We start from the raw sequence: 23685 nt of genomic DNA, 5'->3' as shown, positions 1-23685 counted from the left end.
TTGGTATACTTAGTATACAAAATTATTATTGCCGGTCAGTGTAAAACTGACAGGAAATCTATTAGGACGTGCCTTTGGCACGGCCTAGTTGGCATATAGCCAGGGCAGACCTGGGGGCCTTTGTTAGGCCCCTGGCTGCCAAGACACCCCATCGGAGACCCGCGATTGCATTTTCAAGCCGCTGATGGGTTAGAGTGGGAGCTCCCGCTCTCTGTAAACAAGTTAAATGCTGCGGTCGCTATTGACCGCAGCATTTAACGGCTTAAACGGCCGCATTCTAAGTAAACTTTGATTGCTACCATTGGAGCAGGAGCCCGGCTGTCAGAAAATCGGCAATGAAGCCAAAGGCCCCTTAGTGACCGCCGTGAAAAGGTGCATTGGTGGTAACTAAGGGGTTAATTGTGAAACAAGACATTTTAACAAAAATGATTGTCCCTTAGCATAGAATTGACAATGAATTGCATCCGTAGCTTCAAAACTCTTTTAAACTAGTAGTGTAATCTTTAGCTTATTGATTTATCAGTTGGACGTTTTAAAGCAATGGACAAATCAATCCGACTCGTCAGATGTACAGTTTGTGCTAGAAACCTGCTGGGGGGAATACATTAAAAGGTTTACGCCAGTTTACTGGCGTTAATTAGTTGCAAATTTTGCCGCACGCCATAGTTGCACCACAATTTGTGACTTTTTACTTCTCTCGCTACTTTCCGGAAGGGGCACAACGGATTTACCGTAACTTACGCCAGAACTGGCATAAGTTATGGCGCAAGTTTTACACCTGCTCATAGTAGGTGTAGATTTGCATTTCTGTCACACGGACTGCCCAAGATGTGCACCGCTCAGTTAATTTGGTGTTTCCTACCGACGTACAATGCATTCGGAAAGTCTTCAGACCCTTTCACTTTTTTCATATTTTGTTATGTTGAGGCCTCGTGCTAAAATAAAAAAAAATATCTGTTTTTCCCCATCCTCCTTCGCTCAATGCCCTATAATGACAAAGTAAAAACAGAATGTTAGTGATCTTTGCTAATTTATTGAAAAGGAAAAACATTGCATTGACATAAGTATTCAGACCCTTTACTCAGCACTTCGTTGAAGTACCTTTGGCAGTGATAACAGCCTCCAGTCTTCTTGGGTATGACGCCACAAGGTTTGCACAACTGGATTTGGAGATTTTCTGCCATTGCCATTCTCTGCAGCTGTCGCTGGACAGCCATTTTGAGATCTCTCTAGAAATGTTCAGTTGGGTTTAAGTTAGGGCTCTGGCTGGGCCATGCAAGGACATTCACAGAGTTGTCCCGAAGACACTCCTGTGTCGTCTTGGCTTAGGGTCATTGTTGAGGTCTGAGGTCCAGAGCACTCTGGATCAGGTTTTCATTAAGAATATCTCCATTCGTCTTTCCCTCAACTCTGACCAGTCTCCTTGTCCCAGGTGCTGAAAAACACCCCCACAGCATGATGCTGCCACCACTGTAGGGATGGTATTGTGCAGGTGATGAGTAGTGATGGTTGATCTTCTGGAAGTTTCTCCCATATGCACACATAATCTTTGGAGCTCCGCCATAGTGACCATTGGGTTCTTGACCACCTCTCTTACCAAGGCTCTACTCCCCCGATTACTTAGTTTGGTGGGGCGGCCAGCTCTAGGAAGAGGTTATTCAAAACTTCTTCCTTTTAAGAATTATGGATGCCAATGTGCTCTTGGGAACTTTGAGTGCAGCATAATTTTTTTTTTTGTACCCTTCTCCAGATTTGTGCATCCACACAATTATGTCTCGGAGCTCTACAGGCAGTTCTTTCCTCCTCACGGCTTGGTTTTTCCTCTAATATGCATTGTCAGCTGTGAGACATTATATAAACAGGGGTGTATTTCCAAATCATGTCCAATCAAGCGAATCTACCCGAGGTGGATTCCAATCAAAGTGTAGAAACATTTCAAAGATGATCTAGAGAAAAGGAAAGTGCCCAAAGGAAATTTACAAGTGTCATAGCAAAGGGTCTGAATACTTATGTCCATGCGAAATTTTAGTTTTTTTATTTGTAATAAATTTGCAAAAATTTCTACAATTCTGTTTCCACTTTGTCATTATGGGTTATTGAGTGCAGAATGATGGGAAAAATATAGATTTTTTTTAATTTTTTTTTAGCACAGGGCCTCTACGTCACAATATGTGAAAAAAGTGAAAGGGTCTGAAGACTTTCCGAATGCACTGTAAATTCAATTTGAATTTAAGACTTGGCCCAGTCTTAATATACTCCCCACGGTGTGTATGTAAAATGAGTAAACCTCTTGTGCTAATATATTTAATGCCATTTTTTTTTTGTTTTTTTTATCAAGGGCAGAATCTATCCTAAAGATGGAATCTGATTTTACAAATTGTCACAAGTTTCTTGTGAAAGTATTAAATAAAGCAGTCTGCAGAGGGTCGTTTCCACACTGTAAGTATAGAGCATATATTTTGTACTTTATTAAATATTTGCTAGAAAAGTCTGATTTGGTGCCTTATGTCTACATAAGCAGACCTACTTATGGAGACTATTCATCTCTGTATTGACATTTCACTATATCTGTAAAGGTTATGCCTTAATGAGAGACCTATTGTATATATGCTCCAATATAAGTCAATCACCAGCCAAAAATCTGATCACTTCTCTTTGGCTGGAGATTGAACCTCTTTCTCCCCTTTTTCTTTTGAGTCCTTCCATTTCTAAAGCTTGCCATAGACATTTAGAATCTTTTCTTTCAGGGTTCAAAAAATGCCTGTCACTCTCCTGGGGGAAAGAAGGGTTCAACAGGTTGTATTTTTCATAGTTAGTGGAAATGCTAGACTGGGATAGGATCTGCAGCGGGTGGATTATTTAATGACAGATGACAGGATTATTATAATGCTGGGGCCTAAATAAGGCAGAATAGCAACACTATACACACCCTTATCTCCCTCTATAACATACAAGCTCAGCTGAGTCAAACTTGCCTGTTTATGGGTTGTCCTGTCTACAGCTATCACATACCTGTGGGTGGAGTTGGTTTGGTCTCTTATGGCAGGTATCCCACTTTAAACCACTTTAAATATTGTAAAACAAGCTTTTAGATGCTACAACTGAGTTGTTTTTTTTTTTGTTTTTGTCACAGTGGAATCGTTGGCTTTATCTCTTATGGCTGGCATGGAGCAAAGTTAGTCCTGGTTGACTATGAATACGATTTAGTCATGAATGCAAATTAAATTGTGTTTATAGTGTTGTGTGTATAAATTTGCTGTATATAAAACAGTGGGGAGGCTTATAAAATCTAGCCCTAGTGATTCTTATAGCAACCAGTCACGTCCCAGTTTTTATTTCCAACCTACCTAGTCACTATGGATGACACCACCGTTCTTGTTTGTACTCGTTTTTAGAAATGTCCCCCTTTATGTTATATTGAGCTATCACTGTATAGATGGAATTTGACACTGTAAATATTATGATTTACAATAATATTTCTGGTTTCATCTATAAAGATTGATGTTTTATAAAGCTCTGCTGTATAAACTGTAATGATGATATACAGATACCAGCTGCTGTAAATTTAGAATTTTATTCATGCCTGTACACGATAAAATTTGTGTTTGCTCTAAATAATGTTTCCTTTTTTTTTTCTGATCTAAATTGTCCATTCAGTATCTCTCACAAAGAATAAATAAAGCTCTTGATAGATTTGTCTTTAGTCCAGAAATGGGCAGTATTGGTTTTCCTGGTCTTGGAAAATTCCTTGCTTGCGTCAGGGCTCTGTAGTTGATCCTGTCAAAACTACGGAACCCTTGCACAACCGAGACATACGGAAACCATTGGCACCGATCCGTCACCATTGAAATCAATAGTGATGGAAACGGAAACCTGTGGTTTCTGTTTGTCCGTCAGGTCTCCGTTCCGACGGAAAGCTCCGTCGGAACGGAGCCTTGACAAGGATGTGATCGAAGCCTTAGCTGTTAATAGTGAGCAGCTATTTGCTTCCCAGTAAAAAGAAAAAAAATCTCTACAGATTCGAAGTTTTGAGTATTAAAATCCAGGTTTATATGCAGGCTTTTTAGAAATAGCGACACACTTTTGCACCAAAAAACACTATGGCCAGATGTTCGCTCGAAGTCCATAGGGAATTTTTAGGTCATGTTCACACAACATATTTTCAGGCGTATTTTGGAGTGTAGAATGCTTGTATTTCACGCTGAAATACGCCTTCAAACAGCTTCCCGTTGACTTTAATGGGAAATACGCTGTGTAGTTCATACGAAGCGTATTTTTACATTGCTAAATTACAAAAAGCACCTAGTAAAAATAAGCTTTGTAAACCAGACGTTTTACAAGCTGATTTTTCCCGTTGACACTTAAAAAAAAAATAATAAAAAAAACCGCTTAAAAAATACGCTTCAAAAACACTTTTATGCTATGTTCACACGGGGTATTTTGCCGAGCTTTTTGACGCGGAAACCGCGTCGCAAAAAACGGCCCGAGAACGCCCCCCATTGATTTCAATGGGAGGCGTCGGCGTCTTTTTCCCGCAACCAGTAAAACTGCCTCGCGGGAAAAAGAAGCGACATGCCCTATCTTCGGGCGCTTCCGCCTCTGACCTCCCATTGACTTCAATGGGAGGCAGGAGAAAGGGTATTTCTCGCTGCTTTATGCCTGCGGCGCTCAATGGCCGCGGGCGAAAAACGGCGCGAAAATCGGCGTGCAGGGAGAGGAATATCTGCCTCAAAGTTCCAAACGGAATTTTGAGGCAGATATTCCTCCCCCAAAATACTCCGTGTGAACATAGCCTTAAAGATAGAAATGCTTTGAAAACTAGCTCCAAAAAATGCTGGGAATCAAAGGGTATGTTCACACGGCCTATTTACGGACGTAATTCGGGCGTTTTTGCCCCGATTTACGCCCGAAAATAGCGCCTCAATAGCGCTGACAAACATCTGCCCATTGAAAGCAATGGGCAGACGTTTGTCTGGAACGTAGTTTTGATTGGTACTGTTTTGGGGTGCATGGGACTTATTGATTCATTTTTATTATGACTTTTTTGGGGGGCAATGGAAAAAAATTGCAATTTCGCCATCGTTTTTTGCGTTTTTCTTTTTACGGTGTTCACCTTGCGGTTTAAATGACATTAACTTTATTAATGGAGTCATTACGGTCGCGGCGATACCATATATGTGTACTTTTCTTTACACTTTTACTTAATAAAACCACTTTTTATGGAAGAAAATGGTTTTATTTATTTTTTTACTGTACTTTTTATTAATAATCTTTATTTCACATTAGTGACTTATTTTATTAGTCCCACTAGGGGACTTTACTGTGCGATCTTCCGATCGCTGCTATAATGCTCTGGTATACTTCGTATACCAGAGCATTATTGCCTGTCAGTGTAAATCTGACAGGCAATCTGTTAGGACGTGCCTCCGGCGCGTCCTAACAAGCATATGTCCAGGGCAGACCTGGGGGCTTTTATTAAGCCCCCGGCTGCCATGACACCCCATCGGAGACCCGCGATTACATTTGTGGGCCGCCGATGGGTGACAGAGGGAGCTCACTCCCTCTGTAAACAAAGTTAAATACCGCGGTCGCTATTGGCGGCATTTAACGGGTTAAACGGCCGCGATCGAAGTAAACTTCGATCGCGGGCGTTGGAGCAGGAGCTCAGCTGTCATCAGACAGCTGAGCCCCGGCTCCAGCCTGCACGGGAGACCCGTGCCGAACTTAGACTAGACAAACGTGAAAAGGCGTCAGCCTAGCCTAAGGCCCCTTAGTGAGGAACGTTAAAAGGCGTATTGGTGGTCACTAAGAGGTTAACACATGTTACAAATGTATAGATAAAAACAAAACAAATGCTTGAAGGTGACGCATGAAATTCATCCCATTTTTTTACCAGCCACAAAAACTTTTTTAAGAGTAATGGAAAAAAAACTTTCATTCTGTTCTGCGTCCTAAATTTATGCTGTTTACTGTGTGACATAAATAACCAAATTGGTAAAGTTGTTGTTTTGGTTTTTTTTGCTGCTTTTTAAAAAAAACCCTTTCAAACATCCGCCGTATATACTGTATACATTTAAGATGCCGGAATCCCTGGCAAGAACTGAGCCCCTGACATCACTGTCCATATATGGACAGTGATATTTGGGGCCTTGAGGTGCCGGAATTCCCAACAGAGCGTCGGCAATGCTCTGGCCGGGGGAATCTGCTCCCGGAGGAGCCACTGACAGGGATGTCAAGAACTTTCCCTGCTTGCATTGCTATGGCCGGGCACTCCGCAGTGGAAATCCCGACATCACTGTCCATATATGGACAGTGACGTCAATGGCTTTCCCGGGCTTAACGCTTAAAGTAGCGCTGTGCCCGGGGAGTCCTCGATGACAGACAGGCGTGATGACGTCACTGCATCGCACCTGTCTGTGCCGAGTGGCTCACGCCGCTTTGCACCGTAAATGCTAAAGCAGGGAGCTGACTGTTCCTTGCTTTAGCATTGGATTCAACTTTATTTATTTCCTGATCTCGCTCGTTGATCAGTGCACGTTTGCTCCTTTCACAAGGAGCTATGTATCATTACTAGGATCGCTCATTCCCATACATCTCTATCATGTCAGCAGCACATATTTACACAGGGAGATGTGCTGCCGACAACGATATTTATTTTCGGCTGCATAAACGATACAATCAGCCGATGAATGAGTGCCTGCTCGTTCATCAGCTGATCGTTGCTACGTTTACACAGGGCAATGATCGGGAACGAACGTACTGTGAACTCTCGTTTGCCCGATTATTGGCCTGTGTAAAAGGCCTTTTAAAAGCAGGAGTGTATCGTAAAGGGAGATAAAGTATAAAAGGCAGATACTACTTCTCTTACTTAAATCAACTCCTGGTTTTGGCTGTGAAAACGGCATAAAAAAACCTGAACAAAACCTGCGCATGTGAATACATCCTAAAACTGCGCAAATCTAGAAGCCATTGTATCTGAGCTGTACTCTATTATAGTGATTGTGGGGTACAAGCTGATTTTCATGGTTCACTCTGATACAGAGGCTCCCTGTTGTGTTGTAGTACAAATCCATCACTCACTTTTCTTTTCCCAGGACTCTAGTTCTTTGGGGGGACAATTCCTGTTGCTGCTCAGGAACTCTAGGGGCAGTGGCGCATCCTGTCATCCAGCCACTGAGATTAACTGCTCTCCTGCACATAGGCTGCTATCTTAAAGGAGTTGTCCACTTCCGGACAACTGATAACCTATCCACCGGAAATCGGTATATGATCAGTGGGGGTCCGGATGTACATGCCGGATTCAGATAGCTCGGGCCATGGAATAGTGGCCGAGCTTGAAGTACTGCAGCTCTACTCCTATTCAAGTGAATAGGAGCAGAGCTGCAGTTCGGCAGCACGTCCACTATGCAATGTACGGAGCAAACTTCTTCCGACTCCGTACATAGCATACTGTGCAATGACATCTAGTGCCCGGAGAAGCAGCTGATCGGTCTGATTATCGGACCCCCAACGATGATATACTGATGACCTATGTAATGATGGGGTAGGGAGACAGACCGGTGAGCCCTAATCTACCCGCCACTCAGTCCCTGCCTACTTGCAACGACCCGCCCTAGGCGACGGGGTACAACTGGGCGACGGTCCCTACACTCAATAGGTGCACGACAGACACACAGACAAAGGTACAAAGAAGCCTGGGAAATGGGGAAGTTGCCCACGGGAACACCGTGAGCAACAAGCGAGGTGAACGAGTCGAGTCAAACCAGGAGATGAGCGAGGTACAAAACGCAGAGCAGAAGAGTGGGCCAGGAAACAAGCAGAGAAGAATCACAAGCAAAGGAGGAACAGGAAAGGCAGGTATAAATAGAAAGAGGGCGGGAGCTAGCTCCGTCTGGCCAGGCTGTGATAGGCTCTCCCACTCCTAAGCCTGCCATCCTGAGTGGTGGAAGATGAAGTCAGTCTCACAGACATAGAAGCAGGTGCAGACTGATAACATATGGGCGTTGACACAGAAGCTGTGTCTGGCAGATTCTTTACAGTACCCCCCCCCTTTTTATGAGGGGCCACCGGACCCTTTCTAGGTGGACCTGGTTTATTGGGGAAACTAAGGTGGAACCTCCTGACCAATACCCCAGCGTGAACATCCCGGGCGGTTACCCAAGTCCTCTCCTCAGGCCCGTATCCTCTCCAATGGACCAGGTACTGGAGGGAGCCTTGGACCATCCTGCTGTCCACAATCTTGGCCACCTCGAATTCTACCCCCTCAGGGGTGAGAACAGGGACCGGAGGTTTCCTCGAGGGAGCCAAGGACGGGGAGCAGCGTTTAAGGAGGGAGGCATGAAACAAGTCGTGTACTCAAAAAGACGGGGGCAACTCCAGTCGGAAGGAGACAGGATTGAGGACTTCAATGACCTTGTACGGCCCTATAAACTGGGGAGCAAACTTCTTGGACGGGACTTTAAGGCGCAAATTTTTTGACGATAGCCACACCAGATCCCCGACCACAAACAAGGGGTTAGCAGAACGTCTTCTATCTGCCTGAATCTTTTGTATGCTCTGGGACGCCTCTATGTTCTTCTGAACCTGGGCCCAGACTGTGCACAGTTCCCGATGAACGACCTCTACCTCGGGATTGTTGGAACTACCAGGTGAAACGGAGGAGAACCGTGGATTAAACCCAAAATTACAGAAAAAGGGGGAGACCCAACTTTTTACAGAAGGCTCTCCAAAACAATGAAACAAATTGTACCCCTCTATCAGAAACAATATTGACAGGGACCCCATGGAGACGCAGGATGTGTTTGACAAACAAGGTAGCTAACGTCTTAGCATTGGGTAGTTTCTTGAGGGCCACTAAGTGGCACATCTTACTGAAGCGGTCTACTACAACCCACACCACGACTTGCCTTGAGATGGAGGCAAATCGGTGATAAAATCCATGGAGATATGGGTCCAAGGTCTCTGGGGAATGGGCAAAGAACATAGTAAGCCCGCTGGTCGGGACCTGGGAGTCTTGGACCTAGCACAAACTTCACAAGCGGCGACGTAGGCCTTAACGTCTCTAGGCAACCCAGGCCACCAATAGTTTCTGGCAATGAGGTGCTTGGTACCAAGGATGCCTGAATGTCTAGATAGTGCGGAGTCATGATTTTCCCTAAGTACCCTTAGCCGGAATTGCAGGGGAACAAACAACTTGTTCTCAGGAAGGTTCCCGGGAGCTGAACCTTGATCAGCCGCAATTTCAGAGACTAAATCAGAATCAATAGAGGAAATGATTATACCTAGAGGCAAAACACAAGCAGGATCTTCCTCCAAAGGAGGTCTGGCCATGAAGCTACGCGACCGTGCATCAGCCTTAATATTTTTAGACCCAGCCCTACCCTTAGGGAGCTGAGCTCCTGGTACCAAATCAATTGCGCAATCGTATTCTCTATGAGGAGGTAACACTTCGGAGGCCTCTTTAGAGAAAACATCAGTGAAGTCCTGAACAAACTCAGGTAGAGTGTTCACCTCCTCAGGGGGAGAAATAGAATTAACAGAAAAACATAACGTCATGCATTCATTACCCCATTTGGTAAGATCCCCAGTATTCCAGTCAAACGTGGGATTATGCAACTGCAACCAGGGAAGGCCTAAAACCAAATCGGACGATAATCCCTGCCTCACCAGTACAGAGCACTGCTCCAAATGCATGGAGCCAACAAGGAGTTCAAAAACAGGGGTATGCTGTGTAAAATAACCATTACCAAGACGAGTGGAGTCGATACCCACTACCGGGACAGGTTTAGGCAAATCAATCAATGGCATAGCTAGAGACATAGCAAATTCCACAGACATAATATTAGCAGAAGACCCTGAATCCACGAAGGCACTGCCGGTAGCAGTCCTACCACCAAAAGAGACCTGAAAGGGAAGCAAGATTTTATTAAGTTTCATATTTACGGGAAATACCTGTGCGCCCAAGTGACCTCCCCGATGGTCACTTAGGCGCGGAAGTTCCTCCGACTGGTTATTCTTATGCCTAGGACATTTGTTCACTTGATGCTTGTCATCCCCACAGTAGACGCAGAGACCATTCTTCCTGCGGAACTCTCTACGTTGTTGGGACACGGAGGCCCCAGTTGCATAGGTACCTCCGAGTCTTCCGTGGAAGAACGAAGCAACGGAACCTCGGGAGGCATCATGGGGGTGTCAGAGGAGAAAACACAAAAACGTTCAAGTCGTCGTTCCCTGAGACGTCGGTCAAGTCGTACCGCTAAAGCCATAACCTGATCTAGGGAGTCAGAAGAGGGATAGCTAACTAGCAGGTCTTTCAGGGCGTTCGACAGACCCAATCTAAACTGGCACCTTAAGGCAGGGTCATTCCACCGAGAAGCTACACACGACTTCCTAAAGTCAGAACTATACTCCTCAACAGGTCTCTCACCCTGACGTAAGGTCACCAGCTGACTCTCGGCAAAGGCAGTCTTGTCAGTCTCGTCATAAATGAGCCCGAGAGCAGAAAAGAAAAGATCAACGGAGGAAAGTTCAGAAGCCAAGGAGAAGGCCCATTCTTGGGGCCCATCCTGGAGCCGGGACATAATTATACCCACCCGCTGGCTCTCAGAACCAGAGGAGTGGGGCTTTAAGCGAAAATAGAGCCTACAACTCTCCCGAAAGGAGAAAAAAGTCTTCCGGTCCCCTGAGAACCGATCAGGCAACTTGAGGTGGGGTTCAAGAGGTGAGGTGAGGGGCACTATCAGGGTAGCATCAGGCTGGTTGTCCCTCTGAGCCAGGGCCTGGACCTGTAGGGAGAGGCCCTGCATTTGCTGAGCCAGGGTCTCAAGGGGGTCCATAGAGTGGCAGGGACCAGGGTAGACTAGGTATATGGGCTTGTGATCATGTAATGATGGGGTAGGGAGACAGACCGGTGAGCCCTAATTACCAGCCACTCAGTCCCTGCCTACTTGCATCGACCCTCCCTAGGCGACGAGGTACAACTTGGCGACGGTCCCTACACTCAATAGGTGCACGACAGACAAACCGACAAGGGTACAAAAAAGCCAGGGAAATGGGGAAGTTGCCCACGGGAACACCGTGAGCAAAAAGCGAGGTGAACGAGCAGAGTCAAACCAGGAGATGAGCGAGGTACAAAACGCAGAGCAGAAGAGTGGTCAGTAAAGCCAAGGTCAAACAAGCAGAGGGTCAGTAGTTCAAGAAGCTGCAGCAGGGCCAGGAAACCAGCAGAGAAGAATCACAAGCAAAGGAGGAGCAGGAAAGGCAGGTATAAATAGAAAGAGGGCGGGAGCTAGCTCCGTCTGGCCAGGCTGTGATAGGCTCTCCCACTCCTAAGCCTGCCATCCTGAGTGGTGGAAGATGGAGTCAGTCTCACAGACATAGAAGCAGGTGCAGATTGATTACCTATGGGCATTGACACAGAAGCTGTGTCTGGCAGATCCTTTACACCTATCCAGTGGATAAGTCATCGGTTGTCTGGTAGTGGATTTCCCGTTTTAATAAAACCTTCCTCTGCTCCCTTAAAAGCTCCCCCCCTTCCCTACTCTTCACAAGAACCGCTCTTCCTGCTGTAATATGATACAGCTTAGCAGTCGGGATGTGAGGGAGGGGGCAGGGTAGAGTGTCTGCAGGCACAGTGCCTGGATGTGAGCAGATATGCTGGAGAGGAGGCTCTAACCCCATCAAGCTGCTGAACTTCTACAGTGTGTGTGTGTGTGTGTGTGTGTGTGTGTGTGTGTGTGTGTGTGTGTGTGTGTGTATATATATATGTAATGTGCATTTTAGTGTGTCTCTGTGATGTGTACATGTACAGTAGTGTTAAAAAAATTAAATAACTGAGTTTAAAAAAGCAAAATCATTATAATAAGTTTTATTTTCGTAAATGCAAATGCATTGGAAATACTACACATTCAATTCCAAATCCAAACCATAACAAAATGTGTCCAGTTTATGTTAATTATTTAAAGAAAGTAAGGGAAACAATATTAGGCTGTTCAAAAAAATAGCAGTGCCAGCATTTTTCTTTAAAATCTCAAATTTACTGTATAAACTGAAAAAAATGTTTCAGATTTCACTTTACTGAGCTAATATTTAGTGCCATATCCGTTGTTTCTGAGGACTGCTTGATATCTGGGTTGCATGGAGTCGACCAACTTCTGGCACCTCTGAACAGGTATTCCAGTCCAGAAAGATTGGACGACATTCCACAGTTCTTATGCATTTTTGGGTTTTGCCTCATAAACCACATTTTTTATGTCGCCCCACAAATTCTCTATGGGATTGAGGTCAGGGGATTGAGCTGGCCACTCCATTACCTTAATCCTGTTAGTCTCTAACCAAGAAGTTGTTCGCTTACTGGTGTGTTTTGGGTCAATGTCATTGAAACACCCATGAGCATTTCTTCTTCGGCATACGGCAATATCATCACAAGTAATTTGGTATATTCAAACTGATCCATGATCCCTTGTATGCGATAAATAGGCCCAACGCCATGGTATGAGAAACATCCCCATATCATGATTTTTGCACGACCATGCTTTACCGTCTTCAATGTATGTGGCTTGAATTCAGTGCTCGGGGGTCGTCTGACATACTGTCTGCGGTCACTAGACCCAAAAACAATTTTGCTTTTATCAGTCTACAAAATGTTGTGTCGTTTTTCTTTGGGTCAGTCAATGTGTTTCTTGGCAAGTTTTAACCTATTCAGGACATGTGTTTTTTTTCAACAGCGGGGAGTTCTTGCTGGTAACTTGGCTTCACCTAATAATCCACTAGTACTCCCTGGTAACTTCACATCTTCTTTGATCTTTCTGGAGGTGATCATTGGCTCAGCATTTGCCATTTTGGCTATTCTTTGATCCATTCAAACAGTAGTTCCCCACTTCCTTCTGCGTCTTTCGGGTTTTGGTTGCCACTTCAAAGCATTTGAGATAATTTTAGCTAAGCAGCCTATAATTTGATGCGCTTCTCTAGATTTTTTTCCCTCTCCAACGTTTTAAATCAAAGTACGTTTTTCATCAGAACAATGTCTGGAATTACCCATTTTCCCCAGTATTTCAGAAGGAAAAGCACTATAAACAACATTTGCCACTCTCCTACCTTAAACCCTTCCCGCTTTGGCTACTTTTGACATTTCTGACAGAGCCTCATTTTTAGAATCTGACATGTTTCACTTTGTGTGGTAATAACTCCGGAATGCTTTTACCTATCCAAGCGATTCTGAAATTTGTTTTCTCGTGACACACATTTGCTCGATACATTCAGTATTTAATTGTCTAAAACACCAAAATTTAGCGGAAAATTCCAAAAATTAGCATTTTTGTACATGTAAGACAAATAGTTATACCACACAAAATAATTGCTAATTAACATCCCCCATATGTCTACTTTAGAGTGGTATCGTTTTTTTTGAACATCCTTTTATTTTTATAGGATGGGACCAGGCTTAGAACTTTAGCAGCAATTTCGCACATTTTCAAGAAAATGTCAAAAGGCTATTTTTACAGGGGCCATTTCAGTTGTGAAGTGGCTTTGAGGGCCTTCTATTTTAGAAACCCCCAATAAGTCACTTTAATTTTAAAAAACTGCACCCCCTCAAAGTATTCAAAACAGCATTTAGAAAGTTTCTTATCCCTTTGTAAATTTCACCTCTACTTTTCTCTAATTCCTATGAAACTTCTAAATTTCTGTTTTTTTTTTGCAGAAATTCAGTTTTAATCCATTTTCTTTGGAACACACAAGGTTTAACCAGAGACGTGCAACTCAATATTTATTGCACAGATTCTGCAGTTTTTATAAATATCCTACATGTGGCCCTAGTGTGCTTATGGACTGAAGCTCAGGCCTCAGAAGCAAAGGCGCACCTAGTGAATTTTGAATTCTTATTAGAATATATTTTAGGCACCATGTCCAGGTTTGAAGAGCTCTTGAGGTGCCAAAATGTGGAAATCCCCCAAAAGTAACCCCATTTGGGGAAACTACACCCCTCAAGGAATTTATGGGTATGGTGAGCATTTTGACCCCACGTTTTTTTGCAGAAATTATTGGAAGTAGGCCATGAAAATTAAAATCTAAATTTTTTTCAAAGAAAATGTAGGTTTAGCAAAAAAAAAATTTCATTTCCACAAGGACTAAAAGAGAAAAAATCACCAATTTTGGACACACGGTAGGGCTCAGAAGTGAAGGAGTGCTATTTGGATTTTGGAATGTTTTTTGGGTGCCATGTCACATTTGCTGAGCCTCTGTAGTACTAGTTTAGTGGAAACATCCCAAAAGTGACTCCATTTAGGAAACTACACCCCTTTTAGGAATCATCTAGGGATATAGTGAGAATTTTGACCGCCAAAGGTTTTTTGCTGAATTAATTAGAATTAAGCCGTGAAAATGAGAAATGTAATTATTTTTCCCCAGTAAGATGTAGTTTTAGATTAACATTTTTCGTTTTCACAAGGAATGAAGAAAAAGCCCCTGAACATTTGTTAAGTAATATCTCCCGAGTATGGTAATACCCCATATGTGGTTATAAACTGCTGTTTACATATATGGGAGGGTTCAGACAAAATCGTGTGGTATTTGACTTTTGGAGCGTAGATTTTGCTGGAATGGTTTGCAAACGTCATGTCACATTCGCAAAACACCTGATGTAACAATAAAAAAGGAACCCCATTTTAGAAACGACACCCCCAAAGGCATTTATCAAGGGGTGCAGTGAGAATTTAGATCCCACAGGTGTTTTTCAGAAATTAATACGCAGTGGATGATGCAAAGTAAACATTTTAATTTTTTTCCACTGATATGCCTATTCACTGCACAATATACACCGCACAAAGAAAATAGACTGCATGGCACTCACCACTTTCCAAAGGTGCTTTTAATTCAGTGAACCGAGGTAGGCATAACACGGGAAACATTGACAAGACAGTTGGCCTATAGCCGTTTCATGTACTCCAGACGCTTTCTCAAGTCATAACACGGGGCTTTCCCGTGTTATGCCTGCCTCTGTTCATTGAATTAAAAGCACCTTTGGAAAGCGGTGAGTGCCTTGCAGTCTATTTTCTTTGTGCTGTGTATCTGCTTATACCTCTTTTCTACGAGCACTGACCACCATCGACTAAAGGTTATTGGACCACAAATCCCAGCAAGCACATAATCTTGTGATGCCACAAGTGACGGTAGTGCCAATCATTCATTCTCTTATTTTCTGAGTTCACCGCACAATATGTTGTGCCCAGCGTGCCACTGGAGAATCTTAGCCCATAAATTGTTAAGCGGGTTCTCCCAGGTATGGTATTGCTTTACTTGTGGACATAAACTGCTGTTTGTGCACACTGTTAGGGCTTATTTAGATGAACGTATAATACGTCCGTGCAATGCGCGTGATTTTCACGCGTGTCGCACAGACCTATGTTAGTCAATGTGGCCGTTCAGACTGTCAGTGATTTTCACGCAGCGTGTGTCCGCTGCGTGAAACGCACGACATGTCCTATATTTGGCCATCACACACCCATTGAAGTCAATGGGTGCCTGAAAACCGCACACGGACGCACTTCCGTGTGCTGCGCGTGATGCGTGCAACAGTAGTCAAAACTAGGAATGAAAACCGAAAAGCACCACGTGCTTTTCTGTTTACCAACATAAAAACAGTGTGTCATAATCACACAGCCACGCATCATATGCTGCTGACACATGGAGCTTTTATGGACCTTTTACTTTTGCAAAACGCGCGTTTTTTGCGCGCGCAAAATGCACACGCTCGTGTGAATCCGGCCTAAGGCTAACAAGGGAAGGAGCGCTATTTGGAGCATGGATTTTGCTTGGTAGTAGTTTTGTTTGTGTATTACTGGTATTTCAGTTTATAATTTTGGGGCATATGTAATCTGTGCGGAGTACATCAGTGCATAAGAGGGTATAATATTGGGGTAAATAATACAATTATCCATAGGTGTGTGTTACGCCGTGAATCAATCCGTTATTCACAGGCTCGTGTCGCACTGATAAATAATGTCCTTTCTTATCCCCCTTTTGTAGCACTCTGCACCTTTTGGGGACTTTTCCTCCTTTGTAGTTTGGGAAATTTTTGCTGGGAAAGTGTTGCGCTGGTATATTACGGGTGCCCTCGCTTCCAGCGGATGTGTTATGTCCCTTCCTAGTTCCTAAATTCTAGGGCTCTGAAACTGAAGGAATGTTCCCCTCCAGTCTGCACATCAGGATGTTTTTTCATCACCGCGTTACTTGTGCCATAACTTTATTATTTATTTTTCAGTTGATGGAGCGGAGTGCGGGCTTGTTTTTTGTGAGCTAAGCTGTAGATTTTATTGGTACAATTTTTGGACACATACGACTTTTTGATCACTTTTTATTTCATTTTTTGGTAGAGGAAATTACCAAAAACAAGCAATTTTGGAATAGTTATGTTTTTTTCTGCCATTCACCGTGCACCATAAATGACATGTTAACTTTATTCTGCGGGTTGATACGATTACAGCAATACCAAATCTTTTTCATGTATTGCAGCTTTTGCACAATAAAATCACTTTTTAAAAAAAATAATTTGTTTTCTGTGTCGCCATATTCTAAGATCCATTTTTTATTTTCGTGTGGAAAATGCTGTGTCAGGGATCTTGTTTTTACGGGACGGGTTGTCTTATTTATTGGTACTATTTTGGAGTAAATGTGATTTTTGATTACTTTTTATTCCATTTTATGGGAGGAGATGTGGCCTAAAAACAGACTCTGGCTTTGTTCTTCATTTTTTGGTTTTCTTTTTACGGCGTTAACCGTGTGGGATAAATTACATAGTCGTTATATAGCTTGGGTCGTTACAGATGCGGCAATACCAATTATGTATAGTTTTCTTTTTATTTTTTACGTTTTTGTGCAATAATACTTTTAATGGGGAAAAAGGCACTCTTTTTTTTTTTGCTTTTATTTGAAACTTGATTTTAGTAACAGTTTTTTTTCTGATCGCTATTTTAATACACTGTGTAGTGTAATAGAGCTGTCAGGTTCTCACTGACAGCAAGCGTATGTGGACCCGCCGGAGGCTTCCATACAAGGCAGACACGGGGGACCATTATATGGTTTCCTTGCCATACCAACCCAGCGGTTGTGTCGCTGAGGTGCCAGTCGGGTAAAAACCCCTCAGATGCTGCACTCTCTATTGAGTGCAGCATCTGAGGAGTTAATCGTCCGGATCGTAGAATAGCTCCGGGCCTCGCCATTACAGGAGTGTGGTAGCTATACTATACTACTGAACCCGGCGGTGATGGAGCGGGTTCCGCTTCTGAGCCTGCCCCGTCACCGCGACGTAACTGCTGTGGTTTGCGGGAGTGCCTTCCCAACAGTGCCATATATATATATATATATATATATATATATATATATATATATACGGCGGATGTAGTGAAGGAGGTTAAATAAGGGCCCTGGGGGGTGGAAATCCAAAAGCAGTGAACAAATCCTGTATTTCCAGGAAGCAGGAAGTTCCCACTGCTAGCCCCCCCCCCCTTGCCAGATTCCATGGGGGGAGCCATAAACCCATGTTCCCCCTTGCACGAGATGTCACACAGATGTGCACGGGAGGGTTTAATAGGACAAACTGTCCCCCACTCTTCCCTCTTTTCCTGCCTCTCTCAACAGAGACCAACTCATCAACTTTGGACCACATGAGCCGCTAAGTATCCATGTGTAACAGCAGCTACACGTAACCCTCTCCCCCTCCTTACTTCAACCCCTTTATCTGCATATCCCCTGGTACTTGTACATCCCCTGGTACCTGTTTAACGCTTTCCCACCATTTACCTGCTATCCCCTGGTATACAACAATCCATTCCCCTTGTTAACCCTTTATCCTCCTTATTCCGTGTTAACCCTTTAGTTCACAGCGGCAGTTATTGCTAGGAGGGCGCGGGACAGAAACAGTGCGCATGTGTATTGTATTGTAACGTAACTTCTATGTATAATTAGGTAAGTGGGTGGCGGTATAGATTAGGATTGTGATACCATGTTTATACTGTACTACATATAGTGTGAGTATACTCAGTATATATTAACTTGTTATATGTATTGGTGTATACTGATACTATACTGTGATCAGTTACTGTCTTCTGTGTTTGGTGTATTTTATATGTTAGTGTGATTATTGTTAGTATTAAATATTACCCTTTTATTTACTACACAATTGTATTACTTAGCAGCAAAGCGAGTAGACTAACGTTCGTACAAGAGAAAGGTAGGCGAACTAGGCAGAACCCCAGTGACCCTAATGATAAAGGAGGTAGTAATAGTGGGTGACACGAGTGAGTGAACCCCGCTATTATACCAGCACTTTAACAATTCTCAAGCTGAGAAAAATAAATTTAATGACCTATCTACCTAAATGTTATTTTCCATGATCCGACAGGGGCGTAGCGCGCCACATTCCTCTTCATCCTACGAAGGAGCGTTCTTCTGGTACCAATATTAGTACACTATTGCTCTTCTTCCTACAACAAATTACCCATTCTTTGCCCACAATGTGAGAATTAGGGGCACAACGCCAATTCGAACTAAAACACATTCGCCGACTCAACGTGCGACAAACTTCTAAATATTCTGGACTATCAGGCTGAGAAAAATGTATTTAATAACATGTATGTAAGCATTCAGAACATTCACACATGCTGTTAAAAGAAAAAAAGCCGGCCTCTTCCTACCCCTTCAGCCGGCCATTCCATCTCCAGAATTGGTGCATTTTTTAGAAGTGTTATCACACCAAGAATTCCTATCATGTAGGTGAAAGATAGGATAGTGCCTGATGGCCCAGAAAGTCCGACGCTCTCGAATGCAATTGGTGTCCATATCTTCCTAAATGTGATTCTGCATGATCCAATGGGGGCGTAGCGCGCCAAGTTTCTCTTCATCCTATGGAGGCGCGTTTTTCTGGTACCAATATTAGTACACTATACCTCTTCTTCCTACAACAAATTACCCATTCTTTGCCCACAATGTGAGAGAGAATTAGGGGCACAACGCCAATTCGAACTAAAACACATTTGGCGACTCAACGTGCAACAAACTTCTCTATATTCTGGACTATCAGGCTGAGAAAAATGTATTTAACAACATGTATGTAAGCCTTCAGGACATTGACACATGCTGTTAAAAGAAAAAAATCCAGCCTCCTCCTACCCCTTCAGGTGGCCATTCCATCTCCAGACTTGGTGCATTTTTTAGAACTTTTATCACATCAAAAATTACTATCATGTAGGTGAAAGATAGGATAGTGCCTGATGGCCCAGAAAGTATGACGCTCTCGAACGCAATTGGTGTCCATATCTACCTAAATGTGATTCTCCATGATCTGACTGGGGCGTAGCGCCACATTCCTCTTCCTCCTATGGAGGCGTCTTCTTCTGGTACCAATATTAGTACACTATTCCTCTTCTTCCTACAACAAATTACCCATTCTTTGCCCACAATGTGAGAAAGAATGAGGGGCACAACGCCAATTCGAACTAAAACACATTTGGCGACTCAACGTGCAATAAACTCCTCTATATTCTGGACTATCAGGCTGAGAAAAATGTATTTAACAACATGTATGTAAGCCTTCAGGACATTGACACATGCTGTTAAAAGAAAAAAATCCGGCCTCCTTCTTCCCCTTCAGCCGTCCATTCCATCTCCAGAATTGGTGCATTTTTTAGAAGTGTTATCACATCAAAAATTCCTTTCATGTAGGTGAAAGATAGGATAGTATGGGAGGGCATGATGTGCTGGCGTTTGGTTTGGAATGCAGAGCAGCCCGCTTTAGCTAACACTAGCGGCGTTACAAATAGGCTGTTATTCGGCAAGATACGCCATGCCTGACGACCAGCACATTATCCCTCCACGTATTACACATAGTACTGACACCCCATGTACTATTCACAGCACTGACCCCTATTCATCACATTTATTTATTTATTTATTTTTATTACATTATTACACAGTTCTGACACTTTCTTACATACATATTTATTTTTTACCATCCATTCACACCCTAGCACTACACTGACACTCATTTATCGCACACCTTTGAGCACTTAGTTCGCCACTCCCCTCAAGACTAGTGGGAGGGGCTATCACTATTTAATGCACACTCCTTCTGCAGCATTCTTTGACCCGTCTGCGTCCTGATGGGAACGGGTTTTCACCCACCCACCTACCTAGTAAGTATGGCCTTTTTTGTGGTTTTGAAAGATAGGATAGTGCCTGATGGCCCAGAAAGTATGACGCTCTCTAACGCAATTGGTGTCCATATCTACCTAAATGTGATTCTTCATGATCCGACGGGGGCGTAGTGCGCCACATTCCTCTTTATCCTATGGAGGCGCGTTCTTCTGGTACCAATATTAGTACACTATTCCTCTTCTTCCTACGACAAATTACCCATTCTTTGCCCACAATGTGAGAAAGAATAAGGGGCACAACGCCAATTCGAACTGAAACACATTCGCCGACTCAACGTGCGACCAACTTCTATATATTCTGGACTATCAGGCAGAGAAAAATGTATTTAACAACATGTATGTAAACCTTCAGGATATTCACACATGCTGTTAAAAGAAAAAAAAACGGCCTCCTCCTACCCCTTCAGCCGGCCATTCCATCTCCAGAATTGGTGCATTTTTTAGAAGTATTATCACACCAAAAATTCCTATCATGTAGGTGAAAGATAGGAAAGTGCCTGATGGCCCAGAAAGTGCGTCGCTCTCGAACGCAATTGGTGTCCATAGCTACCTAAATTTGATTCTCCATGATACGACGGGGGCGTAGCGCGCCACATTCCTCTTCATCCTATGGAGGCCCGTTCTTCTGGTACCAATATTAGTACACTATTCCTCTTCTTCCTACGACAAATTACCCATTCTTTGCCCACAATGTGAGAAAGAATTAGGGGCACAACACCAATTCGAATTGAAACACATTCGCCGACAGAACATGCGACAAACTTCTGTATATGCTGGACTATCAGGCTGAGAAAAATTTATTTAGCAACATGTATGTAAGCCTTCAGGACATTCACACATGCTGTTAAAAGAAAAAAAATCTGGCCTCCTCCTACCCCTTCAGCCGGCCATTCCATCTCCAGAATTGGTGCATTTTTTTTTTCTTTTTTTTTTCTTTTTTTTTTTTTTTATTCAATACAATATAAAATTCCATACAAGTAAGGAATAAAGAAAATACAATTATGCACATTTTTACATTTTCCCCCTACTCCCACCCCCACCCTCTCAAGACCGATCTTGGTAAAAGAAAAAACAAAAAACAAAGAGAACAAAAATTCTTACCACTCCCCCCAATAGGTTTTACGGTGTTTGCCTTGATTATAGATTTTCTCATATTTCATTATAATTTTTACATTATTTACCCAAGCATTAAACTCCGGTGGGGAGCTAGATATCCACTTTCTAACTATTAGTAATTTTGCAATAAATAATAGTTTTATTAATCCGCATTTTTTTTCCTTAGAAATTTTTAATTTGGAATCATCACCCAGCAATACCAGTTGAGGTTGAAACACTATATCTGGATCTATTTTTTCCAAAATGTTTTTAAAAATTCTATCCCAGTAATCAGCAATCTTAATACAATTCCATAACATGTGCAAATAGTGTGCGTCCGCTGCACCACATCTGGGGCAGTTAGAAGCTTTATTAATCGAGAACTTACTCAAAAGGACTGGCGTATAGTAAAGCCTATGTATCAAATTGAACTGAATAAGCTGATGGTTCATGCTTATCGATACTTTAGAAATATTTTGAAATATTATGTTCCAATCAAGAACACAATCGTTATTCAATTCCTTCTCCCATTTTATAACACAATTAAATTTTATTTTCCTTGACTTTATTTCCATCAGGGATTTATACAACCTGGAGAGAGGTTTTTTTTCACATTTGTATTTTCTCAGTTTTTTGTAAAAGTCATCCATATGGTCTTTATTGAGAGGGTTGCCATCTTTAAATTTATCAAATGCGTGCTTTAATTGGATATAGGAGAATCTTTCCTTCTCCATCAAGTCAAAATCAACTGATAATTTTTCCCATGTTTTGATTTTTCCTTCTTCCATTATATCTAATACATATCTAATCCCTTTAAGTTTTAACAGTGGCAACTCTGGGATAGCCTTACATTCTTCTATATTAAGATTGTGCCATAACGGGGAAAAGGATAAAAAACCATTTCGACCAGTCATATTTCTTAAACTATTCCAGCATTCATGCAGGAGTTGTGCTGTCAACACGTTTTCCATAACTCCAGATTTTAATTGACCAGATTCTAACACCTCATAAATATCTGAAAAACGGCCCTTAATGTTAGTGATCAACCATTGTAAGAACTCGGCCTTATCCCATTCTTGTATGTATTGTAATTGTGCTGCGAAGTAATATACTCGAATATCTGGAAATGCTAGTCCTCCTTGTTCTCTTGAAGGACATAAGTAGTCTAGCTTAATCCGAACTCTCTTCCTTCCCCAAATCAGGTTATTAAAGATAGTTATGATTTTCTTAAAATATTTATCTTGTATCCACACCGGGGTAACCCCAAAAACATATAAAAGTTTGGGGATTAGAACTGTTTTAATCAAGACAATTTTATCAGCTTTTGATATTGGCAATTCGTTCCATATTCTTATTTTTTTTTCCATTTCGTTTATAAGGGGGAGCAAATTATAATCCAAAAATTCTTTTATATTATCTGAAATTTCTATACCCAAATATCTAAAACTTTCTCCTGGATATATGATTCGAATTTTTGTTTGTAGTACTAAATCGCTTTTATCTAGTGGCATTAATATGGATTTTTCCCAATTGAGCTTTAGACCAGAATAGAATCCAAATCTTTGAATAGTAGATATAACATAATCCAATTTTTCTTCCGGGTTCGTCAAAAAAAATAAAAGGTCGTCAGCATATAAGATAATTTTATCCTCTTCCCCCCCTAGCTCCAAAACCCACAATATTTCCATCCTCTCTGATCAAACAGGCGAGAGGTTCCATTGCCAATGCAAAGAGTAGGGGAGAAAGAGGACAACCCTGTCTTGTACCCCTACTTAAATTGAAAAATTCTGAGTTCTCACCATTTATGTTAATGTTTGCTCTAGGACCATTATATAATAATTTAACCATTCCTATAAAAAATTCTCCAAAACCTTGCTTTCTCATGACTGCCCATAAATAGCCCCACTCCACTCTGTCAAATGCTTTGACTGCATCGAGAGACAGAATGGAGCGGGGGGCCTCTCCTGGTGTAACTTGAATATTCCCAAATACCCGACGAACACACTGGTTGACCGTTCTACCAGAAATAAATCCCTGCTGATCACTATGTACTACAGTAGAGATTACTTTAGCCAACCTTCCCGCCAACACTTTGGCGAAAAGTTTAGCATCCGTGTTCAACAGGGAAATAGGTCTGTAAGATTCCATCCTTTCCGGGCATTTACCTGGTTTCAATATCAAAGCTATATTAGCGTCTACCATTGAGCTTGGCAATTTGCCCTCTACCACTGCCGAACCCAATGTTTTTAACAGGGCTGGTAATAGTTCTTCCCCAAATGTTCTATACAGTTCAAATGGGAAACCATCCAAACCTGGAGCTGTATTTCCTTTAACACTAGTCAATGCATTTCTTAATTCTTCCAGGGAGATTGGTCGATCCAAC

At 42.5% G+C, this 23685-nt stretch overlaps 1 protein-coding gene across 3 annotated transcripts in view; it reads left to right on the top strand.

Moving 5' to 3' along the window:
• TUBGCP5 (tubulin gamma complex component 5) overlaps positions 1 to 3618 on the top strand; it is a 64316-nt gene extending 60698 nt beyond the window's left edge. For all 3 annotated transcript variants that reach the window (XM_075852571.1, XM_075852570.1, XM_075852572.1), the window contains 2 exons: positions 2339 to 2439; positions 3134 to 3618. In XM_075852571.1, coding sequence (XP_075708686.1) covers positions 2339 to 2439; positions 3134 to 3180 — 148 coding nt within the window. In that variant the 3' untranslated portion in view covers positions 3181 to 3618. The remainder of the gene's footprint in view (positions 1 to 2338; positions 2440 to 3133) is intronic.
• Positions 3619 to 23685: the final 20067 nt, after the last annotated feature.

The sequence above is a fragment of the Rhinoderma darwinii genome, chromosome 2 (genome assembly GCF_050947455.1).
Source record: "Rhinoderma darwinii isolate aRhiDar2 chromosome 2, aRhiDar2.hap1, whole genome shotgun sequence".
Lineage (NCBI taxonomy): Eukaryota > Metazoa > Chordata > Amphibia > Anura > Rhinodermatidae > Rhinoderma > Rhinoderma darwinii.
Note: the sequence above shows the minus strand (reverse complement) of the source record. Positions and strands in the feature narration are given on the sequence as shown.